This window comes from Symsagittifera roscoffensis, chromosome 1 (assembly GCF_963678635.1).
Source record: "Symsagittifera roscoffensis chromosome 1, txSymRosc1.1, whole genome shotgun sequence".
In the NCBI taxonomy this organism is placed as follows: domain Eukaryota; kingdom Metazoa; phylum Xenacoelomorpha; order Acoela; family Convolutidae; genus Symsagittifera; species Symsagittifera roscoffensis.
The window spans coordinates 13157481-13174865 of record NC_087062.1 but is presented as its reverse complement, the minus strand read 5'-3'; the positions used below and the strand labels follow the sequence as shown (position 1 = coordinate 13174865).

Genomic DNA, 17385 nt, shown 5'->3' with positions numbered 1-17385 from the left:
ATGGATGCTTTATGGTCAACCTAATCATTTCTTATCCAAGTTAATTCGTACGAAATCTGAAAATAAAAACTTCAAGATGCTCCGATGATGTATTTAACTCTAAAAATGATCGATAAGATAGATTAGTGCGAAAATATAATAAGTTATGAATTAAGTTCAATTTCAGTCACTTTTTTGTCAAGTCAATTGCTGAATTTAATGTCCGTCAAGGGCATCCAGGTACTGTTGGTCCATGAATCGCGGGAAAATTTTCTGTCTTATGGGCATGAACAAAACCACTACCAGTGGGAAAATCATTTTGAGGTAAACAATGGACGAGAAGCCGAGTGCGCACAAAATACCTAACTGCACGATTTGAATGAAGGTGAAGAGATGAATCTTTCGTTGAGGAACGTGTCTTACATAATGATGGGGCGGGTAAGCTGTCTGCTCAGTGAACAGAAGCAGGAGACGTTCGAATAGTTCGTTGCCCCGCAGGGATATGGCGGCTATAAATAGGAAGACCCCGTTGAGAACAGGTACCTTGATAGCGTCCATGGGTTGAGGGAGTAAATAGAAAAAGGAAATGAGGATTAATAGGTGGGCTAGTATGGTGGCTACCCTGGTCTCCCGTACATGTACGATGACGTCTTGCATTACTCCTTGGTTATTTCTTTGCTCAGTGTCCGCAAGGGCCTGTACGTGCATTGGTGAATGTGGTAAGGCGCCATGCACCACTGGAAAGCCAAATAGAGATAGAAAGAGATTTATCTGCGCGAGTAGGAATAAATCCCAGTAGAAGGAAGTTCCTTTTTTGATTTTATTGGCGTCGCTACACACTAAAGACTCTGCAACGTTCTGCTCAATAAAGAGAAGAACAGAAAGGAAAAATCCAATTGCAAAAGCAATGAACCATCCCCACCACTGTAGTTCAAAAAGAGGGGAGATTTTGAAGTCGACAACCTGATCTCCGGTTTTGAACTTGAACTTCTGAGTGTTGATGTCGTCGAGAACATTTTCCTTGAGGAGTGTCACCGCAATGACGGCGAAAGGTAGCGCGTAGCCCGAGAGGATTTCTCGTTTGGCGGCGTCTAAGTACGGCGACCGATTGAAGTTGAATAGACTGAGAGCGAGCCAGAAGGTAGCAAGCATTAGAATCACGAGAAGCATGCAGGCTGCTTTCGAACATGCTAAAACGAAAACTAAGTATTTTGCCCGCCCATTTTTGCATGCATAGATAGATCCATTGACCTTTTATGACCTATTGGTAGCATAAGTTATCAAGCATAAGAGTTTTTGAAAAATGTGGTCAGCTCAAGTCAAAGTTGACGATTCGTGGGAATTTCTTCAAACTAGGTTTCATAGGTTAAATAAAAAGCAAATAAAGACAAAATTAAGATTTATGAGGCAATCTTAACAATGTTCTGAGAAGAATACTTACGAGGGTAGCCTTGCTCCTCCCATTTTGTAACAATCGTACCATTACTGTAGTAATTATTACTGTCATCGCAAAAGAATTTGTCAAATGTTTTATACGCCGACTTCATAGCGTCGACAACATAAGCCAAGGCCACGAACAAAGCAAAGGTTTCTTCCACTGATCTATAGCAGTACTTCATGATTATCGGAAGATTCGTTACGGCGTACAAAGTCATGAAGAACCATGTGGCAATTCCGACTGCCGAGTAGAATGCGAGGAAATCCATGCCATATTCTTCGGAAAACTTGTACATGATTTTGGTGTAGATTGCAATTGGAGCAGTTGATAGAAGAACAACCAATGGTTGACCTCCTAAGAAACCAAATGTCAATCCGGCTATTGCTTGAGCCAGAACACATTTTCTTACTCCTATAATTTCGTTCGTAGACTCATCATCAACGACCCCAATAGCAATGGTTGGTAAAATACAAGCAAAATACAGGAAGAATACAGCTGAGAACACTTTCGGTTTGGTCTTGCGGCCATTAATGCCGTCCGTAAAGTCGCTGATGTAGAACGGAAGTTTCCTCACAATGTCCTCTCGGATCCCACGAAAGAGGAAGAACCAGTTTTTCTCTTCCTTTTCGTGCTCGTATTCGTTCGCAGTGATAGCCTCTTGCATGACTGACAGCCTGCGGTTATTCGCGCGGGTTCTCGGAGGTACGACCAAGCGTTCGGTTCTCTCGGCGATGGTTTTCTTGAAACTTGACTCATCCATGCAAGAGAGAAGTGACTGTCGGAAGGCTTCGCTGGTAAATAACGTTGCGAATGACTTGGCGACCTCCATGTAACTCTTGGTTCCTTTCTCCTTACTCGGAGTGAAAATGAGGATCACAAATCGGACTTCCTGACTGTCGTTTCCGAGGTTAACGAGGTTCTTCATCTTGATTATGGTGATATGTCGTCTTGTAATGTCTTCCAGTGCTTTCATGATCACTATCCACGACTGGTCAACAATGACGCTGGAACCCCCGGGAGGAATCCGGGTTCCTTGCATGGTCGCAGCCAGGATATCCAGAGGTTCATTCATAATTTCGTCCATTATATCCGTGATATTAATTGTTGGCTCCTTCAACCGAAGTCGGTCCAGCACACTGTGAAGTATTTCTGCAGTATTGGTCCCTGGATGGTCGATCATTGTCTCACCATTGACTAAGAAGTCCTCTACGTCCATTTTTCCTCTGATTTCTTTGCAGAAGTCTTTGGTTTTAAGCGTGCGCACGTGAGAGTAAACGAGCGTCGAGTCCATCCCGGAGAGAGCCCAAAGATTAAGGGATGATCTTCGATTGTAGTCTTGTGAGATACTGGTCATTCGTTTGAGCTAAAAAAAACCAATAGGGTGCCATAATTTTAAATCAGAAAACAATGCTAAACCTTAAAAAAATTTGCTCTTTCTTGGGTCGTTTGATTTTTTTCACTTGTGAGAGCAAATGCATTTTAATCGGGAACTATACCTTTTTTCTGTGAAAAACTTTTCGTACAAATCTGCAAGAAACGTGCAGTTAATTTCATGTGAAGGCTGCTGACATGCTCCATTTCTTGGAAACTTAAGTAAAACTACTGTCATTTATGGGGAATTGATTTTAGGCAGTGAGTATTTTTTCGAGCTATTTCTATTTTTTCTTCGAATTCGTGGTTTTCGTCCTTATTTCCGTTGGTTCCATTTCCGTTTTTTCAAACGCTCGGTAAATGATTTTCAATGCTTCTTAAGACTGTTTATGTAGATTATCCAAAACATGAAATTTTTGTAGGTGTAATTTTTTCGACTTTTTCAAGTAGTTTTTTCATCCTAGTTTTTCAAATTAAGTTTCGCCTTCCGTCTCTTTTGCGATTCACTTTCTTGTAATGCAATGTTTTTTGTTGTATCGCAAGAGTTGGAAAGCTCCGCTTCGCCTCTGTGTTAAATTGAACTACTTACGAAGCTCTTCGCCGACAAGTAATTTCCTACAGGTGCGCCTTGTCCATTGGGTTGTTCCGGATCCTCGTCTTTCTCATTGTGAGTCTGTGTGTCAATCAACATCCGCAGACGTCCGTGTGGTTGTCTCCCGTTCGCAATTGCAGAAATTCCATTCACTTTAATGGTCGGGATGCTACTATCAACAGTATCAACTGACTCGATTGTAGTCTGGTTATGCTCTTGGTTATTTTCACTATCACTGCTTGCGTTATCGCCACTGTCCACTGAAGAAAAAGCGCTCTCGGATAGACTGTACAGTGGAGGGTAGTCGACATTCCGAGTTGAGATTTTGGTTGAAGAGTATGCTTGTTTTCTCTCGTCTTTGATCACGTGGCCGTTCTGAGCTGGCTTATCATCTGTGTCGTGTATTGTAGCGTCGGGTTCAAAAGAGACGTTCACTGTTCCTCCTTGCTTTGTGTTTTCTGTGCAGCATAATATTCAATTAGATGCTATTTGCTCTACACGATACTTGTACTTGGAGTTTTTAGTACATAACTGTTTTTAAAAATAGTGACTTCAAAAAGTTAAAATGGTTTTTTCTTTTGTTTATTATATTGATATTGATTGATTTTGTTACTTAAACCGGGTATACTCTCAGTGTGTACTCAATGTGTCTTTTGTCTGTCGACTCCTTTGATAATGTTCTGTATTGTTTCTAAGGTTATAACCACAACTTTGGAGAAATAAACTCTTTCTTTCTATTTTTATGTTGGTATTTGAGTTTGCAATTGGAAAAAGGAGACGAAACTGCTTCGTTTACTACAAGTTATCAGTATCTATCATTATACCTGCAGTTTAAAAACGGAGGAAAGTTTGACAAAACAATTTCACCTTGTTTTCCTAGCTTTCGCATCCTGATTGGCTTCTTTTCGGTTGCTGCACTATCTCTTCGATTCTGATTCAAAAGCTGCGGTTCGCTGGTAACCAAATTAGCAGGTTTGGGAATATCTGAAAAAATAGAATCACGTGTTTCCCTATGGAAGAATCTATACGAAACTGGAGGTTCAATAGCCAACTGGTGTTTTGAAGCCCTCCGCTGCGACCCTTGTTGTTGGTACAGTCTATTACTTGAGCCCAAAATTGGAGTACGCAAACCGCCGTAATTGAATTTTGATGAAGTTCTGCTATTTCCGTAATTTGAAGCCATTATTTTATCAATTATTCTACTTTTAGATTCTCGAAAAGTTCAATTTGTTGAATTGTCAAGTGAATCAAGTTTTGTATATAAATCAGAGACGGTACTACCTAGAAACTGTTTATACTAAGTATCTTTTGCCCAAGAATTCAGCTACTGAAACTCGTTACATAAAGAACTTATGAACGTCCAAATATTCCTTCCCGTAGTCCAAATTGGCGTTAAGATATGAGGACTAAAAGTCAAATTCAAAGATTTCAAAGATCGTTTTTTATGTTTTTTTTTATGATTAAAGAGTTAAAGTCTGATTTTCTTACCTGATTATAGAAATTTGATGCGTTACAGAACTAAATGTAGTCTGTCGATAAGTTTTTTTTTGCTAGAAAGGAGAAATAAAAACGATCTCAAAGTTTAGTTTTTAATCGATTTTCACGTCACTTTATTACAATGAAACTGATTTTTGTTCACTCCGAATCTCGAAAACCACATGCTGCCTCGAGTCGAGAGGGATGAAATCAAAGACAAGATTCTTGAAATACGCAAAAAAGTATGCAGTTTTGTGTAGGAATCCGTCAATATCCTCATGATCATTCTCTCAAGTTTTTTCTTACACATATAAAACTAAGTTTGAATGTCGGAAGGCTGTTTACTATTGTTGCTGAACTCTTACCATAAGCTGTCAATTGAAAATTAATTTGGCTCAAAAATATTGAACTGATGTTCATAAAAGATAGTCAGAAAAGATATGACAGTTTTTTTAACGACAGTTCTAAGTTCCGTCTCTTGATATTGAGAGGGAACTGTCTGCTGGCGTAAAAATTGGAGCTCAAGCTGCATCACGAGTCACGACTCAATAATTAGTTTGAGAAAAAACACAACAATTTTTATCTGATGTTAAGACTACTTACCAGGCTTGTCCCCAAGGAAAAAGGTTAATCTTCTCATTTTCAGATGTTTTTTTTCCAATTTCTTGGTATTGAACAATAAAGAAAGACGAAGGCGTATAAAATGCGAAAAATGCAAAATTTAAACTTTAAAGCTGTATTTAACGTATTTGTGACCTCGTTAGATTAAATTCATTGATCGCGTGGTAAAGTAATGACATGACGATGCTTTTAAAATAGCATGAGACTGAATCAGTATAATTTAATCAGCAGATCGTTACGATTTTTTAAGTTTATATCGATTTTTGTATGCGTTAAATTATTGAGCGAGCATTTTGGTCCCGTGAAAATCATTCTGCATGAAAAACCATAGTGAAAAACTACTGGAGCTCAAAGAACGGCGTGAAAAGTTTTGAATCGGCGAAGTTCAGTTTGGTTCGGCGAGATGAGAAAGTTTACATTGATGAAGCATAATTACCCCTTAAACTAAGACCCAGTGCCCTTCAGCATTAAGAATCGGCTCCTTATTTGTATCCCATGCGAAAAATAAGTCTGAGAAACAAAAATCCGAGAACTTATTGTTTGAAGTATTTGTTCGGATTCGTGATTAATAGCAAACTGGCGTTATATGATGCGAGTTTTCCCTGTGGTTCTTAAAATTAAGTGACAGAGATCTACTTAAAAGCCATACTTCATTCCCAACCCTTAGGTGTGAGCGAAACAAGATTGTACAATTTTATACAGGTGATTTTGAGGTGGAGGTCAAATACAGGCTTGGTACTACAGGCGTCAATGACTCGTTTTAGGCTCGGATCCCTACTTTACAAAGTGAAAAACCTCTGATTATTTTCTCTCTTATTGTGTCGACTTAGAATGTTCTTTACCGTTGCGATAGGCAAGGGTATTGCAATCGAGTACTTTGTCCACAGGACTCATTTGGACTTTTGACGGCATGGTACCTTGGTTCATAATGAATTCAAATTTCTGATTGTCTCCTGCTAACTAGCCTGGAGGTAACGAATACGCCTGGGACTATAAATGTCTAGTGTTCGAAGCTGACTAGGACCTGTTTTTTTTTCTTCAAAAAATGGTAAATATTCCGGTTCAAAAAAATTCGGCCTAATATTTGTCTGCTTACGTTTTGTCGGCTTAGTTGCCGTATCTAAACATCGTTCATTTTAGCTGTAAACAATTTTAACTGCCGTTGTTTTTAGCATTTTCAAAATCCGGCCGAATAAATATTTGCTTTTCACATTGGTTGTAATTTAACAAGCTCGATTTGTTAAAACTTCACTTTCGTTTTTTTTCGGTTTAATAAATTTTGGCCTAATTAATATCGACTTAGAGACGGTAAAGATTAGTGGTTCGAATCCGACTGGGCCCTTTTTTTGCAAACTAGAGTTTTGTGCTTTTTCGGACTATCGCCCGTCTGTTAATTTTTGTCGGCTTAGTTTTACTTTTCTGATTATTTTTTCTCTTATTGTGTCGACTTAGAATTTTCTTTACCCTTGCGATAAGCAAGGGTTTTGCAATCAGGTACCAGACTTTTTTCACGTTAAAAACTTTGTACAATGGACTCATGGTAACTTGGTTCATAATGAATTTAAATTTTTTATTGCTCCTGTACACTTAGCTTGGAGGTAACGAATACAATTTTCTTATTGTCTCCTGCATAGACGGACGATAGTCCGTTTCAAAAAAAATTGGCGGCCTAATATTTTCTGCTTATGTTTTGTCAGCTTATTTGCCATATTGTAGATTTTTATAAAAAGTTTCCTACATTATAGTTGCGTTTAGTGCTCTGCTGTTTGTAATTTTACTAAAATTCACTTAATTTTTAGTAAAATTTAAGTCAAATTTTCGTAAAATTTAAAAAAATTTAGTATATAAATATATATTTTTCGTTTAAAATTTGTTTTTCTGTCCAAATGATTTCGGCTTTTTTGTTATTGGCTTAGTGATCTGATTCCGAGTCGTTTTAACTCATACATATATTTTAAATGCGGATAGCACTAAACGCTAATAGAGTCTTAGAGTCATAGTTAAGTTTTCCATGATAACACAATTTTTTCCGGCTTTTTTGATTTTTCCTTTTTTTTTGGTTTTTCCTTTTTTTTTGGCTTGATAGGTTGCGGACTAATTTGTATAGGCTTATTGAACTCATATTGCATCTTTCGACGAGCAAAAAAAAGTTTTGTGTGTTCTTGTCTGTGTTTTGAGGCTGAGGAGGAAGTAACATCTTTTTGGTCTTAATGTTTTTTTAAAGTTTTTTTTCGGCTTTTTTATTTTCCTTTTTTGGGCTTAATAGGTTTCGGCCTATTCTATATCGGCTAAGTGTCCTCATATTGTTTCTTTGACGAGCAATTGAATTGTTTTGAGGTTGAGGTGGACGTATTAACTTTTCAGATGTTTGAAGTCTTGTTGATTTTTCGGCTTCAAGGGTTTCAGACAAGGTATTTTCGACTTTGTTACCGCTGGGTGTATTATCTTCCGATGCTTTTTACACATTCTATTGTCTTGTCATGTTTTTGTCTCACAAGTAGCCTTATTCATTTTCATAGTCTAATTTTTTCGACCTTTTCGATTTTCTTTGTTTTTTTTTGTTTTGTATCGCAAGTGGTAAAGTAATTGATCGCGTGGTAAAGTAATGACATGACGATGCTTTTAAAATAGCATGAGACTGAATCAGTATAATTTAATCAGCAGATCGTTACGATTTTTTAAGTTTATATCGATTTTTGTATGCGTTAAATTATTGAGCGAGCATTTTGGTCCCGTGAAAATCATTCTGCATGAAAAACCATAGTGAAAAACTACTGGAGCTCAAAGAACGGCGTGAAAAGTTTTGAATCGGCGAAGTTCAGTTTGGTTCGGCGAGATGAGAAAGTTTACATTGATGAAGCATAATTACCCCTTAAACTAAGACCCAGTGCCCTTCAGCATTAAGAATCGGCTCCTTATTTGTATCCCATGCGAAAAATAAGTCTGAGAAACAAAAATCCGAGAACTTATTGTTTGAAGTATTTGTTCGGATTCGTGATTAATAGCAAACTGGCGTTATATGATGCGAGTTTTCCCTGTGGTTCTTAAAATTAAGTGACAGAGATCTACTTAAAAGCCATACTTCATTCCCAACCCTTAGGTGTGAGCGAAACAAGATTGTACAATTTTATACAGGTGATTTTGAGGTGGAGGTCAAATACAGGCTTGGTACTACAGGCGTCAATGACTCGTTTTAGGCTCGGATCCCTACTTTACAAAGTGAAAAACCTCTGATTATTTTCTCTCTTATTGTGTCGACTTAGAATGTTCTTTACCGTTGCGATAGGCAAGGGTATTGCAATCGAGTACTTTGTCCACAGGACTCATTTGGACTTTTGACGGCATGGTACCTTGGTTCATAATGAATTCAAATTTCTGATTGTCTCCTGCTAACTAGCCTGGAGGTAACGAATACGCCTGGGACTATAAATGTCTAGTGTTCGAAGCTGACTAGGACCTGTTTTTTTTTCTTCAAAAAATGGTAAATATTCCGGTTCAAAAAAATTCGGCCTAATATTTGTCTGCTTACGTTTTGTCGGCTTAGTTGCCGTATCTAAACATCGTTCATTTTAGCTGTAAACAATTTTAACTGCCGTTGTTTTTAGCATTTTCAAAATCCGGCCGAATAAATATTTGCTTTTCACATTGGTTGTAATTTAACAAGCTCGATTTGTTAAAACTTCACTTTCGTTTTTTTTCGGTTTAATAAATTTTGGCCTAATTAATATCGACTTAGAGACGGTAAAGATTAGTGGTTCGAATCCGACTGGGCCCTTTTTTTGCAAACTAGAGTTTTGTGCTTTTTCGGACTATCGCCCGTCTGTTAATTTTTGTCGGCTTAGTTTTACTTTTCTGATTATTTTTTCTCTTATTGTGTCGACTTAGAATTTTCTTTACCCTTGCGATAAGCAAGGGTTTTGCAATCAGGTACCAGACTTTTTTCACGTTAAAAACTTTGTACAATGGACTCATGGTAACTTGGTTCATAATGAATTTAAATTTTTTATTGCTCCTGTACACTTAGCTTGGAGGTAACGAATACAATTTTCTTATTGTCTCCTGCATAGACGGACGATAGTCCGTTTCAAAAAAAATTGGCGGCCTAATATTTTCTGCTTATGTTTTGTCAGCTTATTTGCCATATTGTAGATTTTTATAAAAAGTTTCCTACATTATAGTTGCGTTTAGTGCTCTGCTGTTTGTAATTTTACTAAAATTCACTTAATTTTTAGTAAAATTTAAGTCAAATTTTCGTAAAATTTAAAAAAATTTAGTATATAAATATATATTTTTCGTTTAAAATTTGTTTTTCTGTCCAAATGATTTCGGCTTTTTTGTTATTGGCTTAGTGATCTGATTCCGAGTCGTTTTAACTCATACATATATTTTAAATGCGGATAGCACTAAACGCTAATAGAGTCTTAGAGTCATAGTTAAGTTTTCCATGATAACACAATTTTTTCCGGCTTTTTTGATTTTTCCTTTTTTTTTGGTTTTTCCTTTTTTTTTGGCTTGATAGGTTGCGGACTAATTTGTATAGGCTTATTGAACTCATATTGCATCTTTCGACGAGCAAAAAAAAGTTTTGTGTGTTCTTGTCTGTGTTTTGAGGCTGAGGAGGAAGTAACATCTTTTTGGTCTTAATGTTTTTTTAAAGTTTTTTTTCGGCTTTTTTATTTTCCTTTTTTGGGCTTAATAGGTTTCGGCCTATTCTATATCGGCTAAGTGTCCTCATATTGTTTCTTTGACGAGCAATTGAATTGTTTTGAGGTTGAGGTGGACGTATTAACTTTTCAGATGTTTGAAGTCTTGTTGATTTTTCGGCTTCAAGGGTTTCAGACAAGGTATTTTCGACTTTGTTACCGCTGGGTGTATTATCTTCCGATGCTTTTTACACATTCTATTGTCTTGTCATGTTTTTGTCTCACAAGTAGCCTTATTCATTTTCATAGTCTAATTTTTTCGACCTTTTCGATTTTCTTTGTTTTTTTTTGTTTTGTATCGCAAGTGATGCGAATCTCAGCTTCACCTCTGTGTTAATTCAAAGTCAATCATTTATTCGGTGCATTTGGGGTAAAAGTGACACAACTGCTTGAGGTAGCTTTTTTGACATTTTTTTTAACTGACAAAAACGATTTTCGTAATTTTTTTTCTTCAAATTTTTCCGTTTGATTTTTAGTCAATTTTGGATAGCAAGTGATGCGTTCTGAGCTTCGCCTCTGTGTACTAAAAGTCAGTCCATTGCTGAATAAATTGCTTTTCGAATGCTTTTGAAGAAATTTTCACGTCTTTTTTTCTGGTCTTCAGTTTTCTCTTACCTATAAGAAGTAAATGAATGAAACAAGCTTGGAGACTAAAAACAAATGTTTGTTTGGCTAAGTAATTCTTGCCTCAAATTTTTTCTAGTAATATTCAATATTACGTTTGAAGCTTTTTAAAAGTCATATTAATTTTTGTTTCATGAGTGGTACGATGCCCTGCTTGCCACCTATGCTGAAGGTTTTTCAAAATCTATTAGTGCTCTGCTTTGATCTCCAGTGCTTTGTCGTGTTCTATTTTCGTGTATCATAATTTCCTGTTTTGTTGTTAGTACACACTAACATCTTGATTTGAAAGCATAGCTGGATTCGGAGCTTTGTTTTGTTAGAGGGCTGTGACTGTGGGATAAATTTGTTTCATGACCTATTATTTACTAGTCTTGTTGCCATTTTATTTTCTTCTTTGTTTTTTAGTTGCATCACTGCTGTCGAATCTGAAAAATAAATCAATGGACTTAGGTTTTGGTTTACATAAGTTTTTCATTTAAATCAGTACACTTGCGAGAGCAAGTGTCCTTTAACCGGGAACTAAACTTTTTTCCAGTAAACAACCTTTCTTACCAATTTCTTTTTTCTTATTCACATCTTCTCTTCTGTTCCCTTTACATCTTCCAGGTTCCTTCCCTTTTGACCGAGAGTTAACGCCGTAGGGTCTGGGGTTCGAGTCTCAGCCGGATCTTATTTTTTTTTCATTATGTATGCAATTGAAACTTTTTGTTCGGTAAAAATTGAATTGTCGGACTTTCGTTTGTCTACTCAAGTTTTGTCAAATAGGTTGCCACATAAAGGATTTTGCTTATGCTGTGACTATCTTCCCTTGCAAATACGATTGGAACCATTGTTCATTCTAAATTCAGGAATTGAAAGATTTTATTTTTTTTTCCGGTTCAAATGGGTTCTGCTCGAAGATTTTTGGCTTAGTTGCCTGGTCATTGATTTTTTTGTGGTGTAAGCAATGGTAGTTACAAGTTTAAGTGTTGTTCATTCTAGTTTCAGGTGGGACTGTAAACTTCCAGATTTTTAAATAAAATTCTTATTTTTTTAATCATCTTGTGTCTGCTCAAAAATTTGTCGGCTTTGTTTCCTCTTCGTGATTTTTGTTCCGTTGCTAATTACTCTTGCGATGAGCAAGGGTAGTGTAATCGGGTACTAGGCTTTTTCCCCTGCATAACTTTGTTCGCAGAATGGACGTTGTTAGTAAATATCACTTCTCACTTGCTCAAAGCCTTGAAATTCAAATAAAAGTACAATCATTTAAGTACTCATTAGGCAAAGACCGTTTCAGGAGGTTGTAATTGATTTTCAAAAAACTGCTCAGTTTTTTTTATGATTCGTAGTTTTCGTCCTAGTTTCTGTTGGTTCCTTTTCCCGTTTTTGAAACTCCATTTTAAAAAATCTGGTATAATTTTTATTGGCTTACTTTCTAAAGCATGGGTTTTGTTCCAATTTGAAATTTTTTACTAGTACTGGAAGTTCAATAATTTGTAGATTTACAAAGTCTGATTTTGTGTATTTTTTTCCTTTTGTAAATTTTTAAAATTAGTTTTTTTTTATTTGGGCTAAGTCAACTTATATTGCGTAATTTCGAGGGCAGAATATGTTGGTATAAGAATATGTGTTTCAGTATGGAAGGGTCGTCAAAAATTTGAAAACTTCATGAAGTTTTCTATGGCATTTTTTTCCGACTCTACAGGCTTCGACCCAAAATTTGTTGCCGCTCGGTAAATGATTTCCAATTGTTTTTAACGTCTTTTGTGAACTCCATCCGATACAGCCATGAAATTTTTGTAGCTGTAGTTTTCAATTTTTTTCAAATTGTTTTTTCAGAATTAATTTTTTGAGAATTGGTTTTTTCCTTTTTTCCATTCACTATCTTGTAGAAACATGTGTAGCGCAATTCGAAGTTCTTCAAGGTAATTCAATGCTGGCTGTTGTGTTCTGCCAAAATTTCATTTTGAAACAAACGTTTGAAAATTTCGGGTAATGATTTTTTTCGGCGTTTTGTCAGTTTTGTTTAACGATTCGGTGGTTTTCTGTATCGCAAGTGGTGAAAGTTCAGCTTCGTTTCCGTGTTTAATATTCAAACGTCTGACATCTTTGCCTAAAAAGAACTTCTATCGTCTGTGTATTATTTTTAATTCTCTCATTTTCACAAGGATAGCACAAAATGTTCCGACCATAATCATAAAAATTACCCAAAAATGTTTTTGTGTCGCTTCTTGTGAGTGGTTTGATGAGAAAATTATACGCTCGTGCAGAAAGTTATAAACTTAGGTATGATCACAACAGTGTTCTGCAAAAATAGAATTACGAATAAACAAATGAAAAATCTTCAATTTTTTTAGTAAAGTTTTTTGCTAAGAAAGCGCCAAATGGAGCTTCCAAAACTAGTTTTCAATTAGAAAAATCATTTTTTTTAGCCTAAATGGCGTAATTAACAAACGTTGTCATCGTTTTACTGGTTCGCGTTAATCGCTCAAATTTAGTCTATAACGCAAAAATTTCAAACCAGTTTTTTCCGACTGACATCTTAATGACCATAAAGACCTACTTCATCTACTTATTGTTTCTCCGTTCTTAATTGGTCTGAAAGGTAAAGTTTTCATGCCGTTTTTTATTGACACCTAGTAAATTGTTTTGGAATATTGCATTGTAGCTCAAATCACGACTGAATGGATTGTAATATGATTCTTCATTTGGCCTTATCTTACAATTATCTGTGGTACTTAGACTTGTGTGGAATAAAAAAAAACGGATTAAAGGGTCTTTTTTGCCTTCTGTGGCCGGCAAAACTCGTTCTAAAACACCTTTTTTACACAAGAGAAGTTTATGTTTTGAGAAAAGAAATTTTTCTGTCTTCATTTTCAGAGCTTATAGACTCTCGTTGTATTAATTTCTATTAAGCGATTTCATAGCATGTTTTTTCCGTATTTCAAAAACCATTCATAAGTTTTTGGTATTTGGTAGTAACGCACGTGTGAAAGCAATAATAATTTGGCTTAGTAATATACCGGACGAATCTTGGACTTGAGCGCAGCAGTCAGAAGTTCGATCCCCGGCTTTCGAATTTTTGAACGCGATGTTGAATATTTAGAACGAAGTGATTTCCCATTGCTGAAGTCATGTTTTAAAAGTTGATCACGTTCAAACTTTCCTGTGACGCGTTTGTTTATCTTATGATTTCTTCAATACTTATGACTTCATATGTTTATTGCTTGGAACAGCAAACGTGTAACTGAGATGGGAAAACGTGATTAATTTTCCTTGATTAGGATAAGTTTATCTAAAATTTATCAATCCAAAAGATTCCGAAAACAAGACAGAAATGGTTTTCACTTATATAGGGCGTGGCGATTTCTTGTTTTATTTAAGGAAATAGGTCATGATTTGTTGTTTTTTTTAAGGAAAAAGTCATTAAACTTAATCACGCTCGATTTTGATTTTTTTTCGCGGGTTGACTTTTAATTTTTTTTAGGTCTTACGCGTTATAGCCCCCCAACCTTTCCCATTGTAGCCCCCGCCCCGAACGTTCCAATTATATACAAACTATCCGTACTGATTTATACTACTATATATACTGAAATTTATTTTAATGGAAATATTTCAATTATGATATTAAGTTGATTTATATCGATGACTTCTTTTTCATGAACTGAATATTGAGTGAGTATCAATTCTTGTTTTGCAAATATTGCAAAAACAAAAACTGGAAATGTTCGAAGAAAAAATGATAAATATTGTTCAATTCCACAAACATATTAGTGATGCAAATGTGTAATCCAATAGTTGAAAAAAACATATGCATGTAACCATACTTGGATGCAAACATTAAAGTTAATTATTTGATCTGCCTGTTAATATAATTAGAAACCTTTGGAGGGGCTATAATAGGAAAGGTTGGGGGTCCATAATGGGAAAGGCCCTTTTTTAAGTTCAATTCATTTCCTTTTTAAACAACAAATGGTTAGCCTAATTGTTGTGAGAAACTTATTTAATAGTTTCATATAAAAATGGAAATGATCGGGAATGGCAATGGTCATTCCCATAAATGTTCTTGCTGCGAATCAACAATTGCTGACGATGATGATGTGCTATCCTGTGATATGTGTCGATCACGATGCATCAAGGGAGCCTGTATTGGATTGACCTCTGCAGCTGTAACATGTGGTTCAATTCAGTGGAGGTGCCCTGACTGCTCTAAGATAAGTACACTGTCCATTTTCGAGCAAATTTTGTTAAAGATGAACAAAATTGATAAACTTTAAAACGACGTAGAGAGCCTGAAATCGCAAAACTTTACTTCGAAACCAGAGACGTTTGCAAATGTAGCCAAATTGAACAAAAGTTGTCCAAGTGGCATTATAAACCCTTTCCGAAGGAACCAACGAACTGATAGTACTTCGTCCCAAGTATCTGTTACACGTACTGAGAAACGACGGCGGACTTCGCCTGTGAAGGTACCGGTTCTTGTTGGCACATCGGCTGCATCTACAAGCATTAAAGGTGTGAAACCTTCGGAGCGGGAGGAAAGAAGGCATTATTTCCTTAGCCGAGTTTCTTCTACTGTTGACACGACCATGCTTAACGATTACTGCAAAGAAAAGAACCGTACTCTTCTTGGTTGCCGTGAGCTGCCTTCAAAAAGGGCAGATATGAAATCTTTCCATGTAGTCATTCCAGTGAATGAAAGTATCGTAGCCGAGAAAGCAGAGACTTGGCCTGTGAATATTATAGTACGTCGTTATTTCCTGAACGAAGAAGCCAGAACTTGGCTGAAATCGCTCAATTGACGATCAGAGACGAGTATTCATGTTTGTGCACTGTGGAATGCTCGATCGAAATGTAATAAGACGGATTCAATTTATTCGTACCTACTTGCAAATGAAGTCACTTTTCTTGCAATTACTGAAACTTGGTTATCTGAAGATAGCTTATTTTACGTAAATCTTGCGAAGCCTTGTAATTATAACTACATTGGTAACAATCGTCCCACTCGGGGTGGGGGCATAGGAATATTCTATCTCAACACTTTCCGAATTAAGCTAATTGAGGAGTCAATTAGTGATATTTGGGAATTCTTGGTCGCTGAACTTACACTTACAGACATGAATGTATGCATCTTTGTTTTATATCGCTGCCCTAATTCTTCATGTTCAATTTTCCTAAATGAATTGGTTGAGCTGGTTACACATTATGCGCTACAATACAAATGGTGTTACATTATTGGGGATTTCAATATTCCAGTTAATAAGTCGTGTAATTCTTCTGAAGCCTTATTATCTAGTATGGAGGAAATGGGTTTTTATCGATACAGTTCTGGCCCCACTCACGTTGGTGGCAATGAACTAGATTTGATATTCTTCAACCATAGGGTTACAAATTTTGTCGCACTCGACAGAACACTAGCTTCAGACCATTACTGTGTTACATTGATTATTAATTCTTCTGCAGTGACTATTGCACCCTCCATCGTCAATTTAAAAGTGAAATGGCTTTGGGATCAAGCTGATCGTGTTTCCATTTTTAATTCTATTTTAACTGAGACTTCTGCAATTGCTAAGTCTGATTTTATTTAAAATCAAACTGTCCTTCAATGATTGTTAACTCGTTATTTAATACCTTTCATGATGCATCTGTCCTGAAAGGAAGTGAAATTGTAACTGTTAAAAAGAAGATCAGTCGTGATGGTAAACCCCGTTACTACGATGCCAAATGCGAAAGGGAAAAAAGGAAAAAACGAAAGTTGGAACGCGAAGTTAGAAAACATGACACCCCGGAAAACCGTGAAGCGTACCGAGCACAAGTCGCTTACTACAGATCTGTACTTTCGATAAAACGTAATGATTTCTATACTCTCAATTTTTCTTCTAAGAGCTCGAAAATGATTTTTTATTGCCTTAATGAACTGATGAATCACAAGAATGATACACTTCCTGTGAACTCATCTACTTTCGACCTAGCAAACAGGTTCAACATTTTCTTTAAGAAAAAGGTAAACGACATAGTTGATGAACTGCCTAAAACTAATAATAGCCTGGATTGCACGTCAAATGTTCTAGTCGTATGGTCTGAGTTCGCTAGTATTTTTCCAATAGATCTACTCGACGTATTAGATGATTTACGGACCTCAGAGTCACCTGTGGACATTATTCCTACTCGGTTCTTAAAAGATTTTATTGCCGAGAATATACAATTTTTTACAGATCTTTTTAATTGCATTCTGTTATCTGGCGTTTTTCCTGATGTTTTTAAACAAGGAGTTATCAGACCACTTCTAAAACATGGCTTAAACTAAGAAACTATGTCAAGTTATCGCCCGATTACTAATTTGTCATCATTGTCAAAAATTACTGAAAAGCTTGTACTTTCACAGATGAATGAACATTTAACCTCAAATCGGCTTTGGCCTCAATTTCAGTCGGCTTACCGTAAAGGTTATTCAACTGAGAGTGGTCTCTTGTTCTGTTCTCATTATATATATTCTAAAATTGATTCGGAAAAATGTTTTTACGTTGTTCAAATGGATTTTTCTGCTGCGTTTGATACAATTGACCATTCATTGTTATTAAAGATTCTTGAAAACAAAATTG

General features: G+C 36.2%; 3 protein-coding genes across 4 annotated transcripts in view; 1 reads left to right on the top strand and 2 right to left on the bottom strand.

Annotated features, from left to right (window-relative positions):
• Positions 1-17385, bottom strand: part of LOC134857022 (cytoplasmic tRNA 2-thiolation protein 2-like) — a 465591-nt gene that overhangs the window by 197843 nt on the left and 250363 nt on the right. The gene's annotated exons all lie outside the window — the stretch shown is intronic.
• LOC134857103 (alpha-soluble NSF attachment protein-like) overlaps positions 1-17385 on the top strand; it is a 396564-nt gene that overhangs the window by 333994 nt on the left and 45185 nt on the right. The gene's annotated exons all lie outside the window — the stretch shown is intronic.
• Positions 86-5657, bottom strand: LOC134854696 (solute carrier family 4 member 11-like). 2 transcript variants are annotated; one of them, XM_063871062.1, is made up of 5 exons: positions 5460-5657; positions 4248-4364; positions 3378-3838; positions 1421-2780; positions 86-1169 (listed from the first exon to the last, which is right to left on the bottom strand). In XM_063871062.1, the coding sequence occupies exons 1-5, from the start codon at positions 5494-5496 to the stop codon at positions 196-198; spliced, it is 2949 nt and encodes a 982-aa protein (XP_063727132.1). In that variant the 5' UTR covers positions 5497-5657; the 3' UTR covers positions 86-195. The 2 variants fall into 2 exon arrangements, with proteins under 2 accessions (XP_063727132.1, XP_063727124.1); XM_063871054.1 differs by lacking the exon at positions 5460-5657 and adding an exon at positions 4869-5041.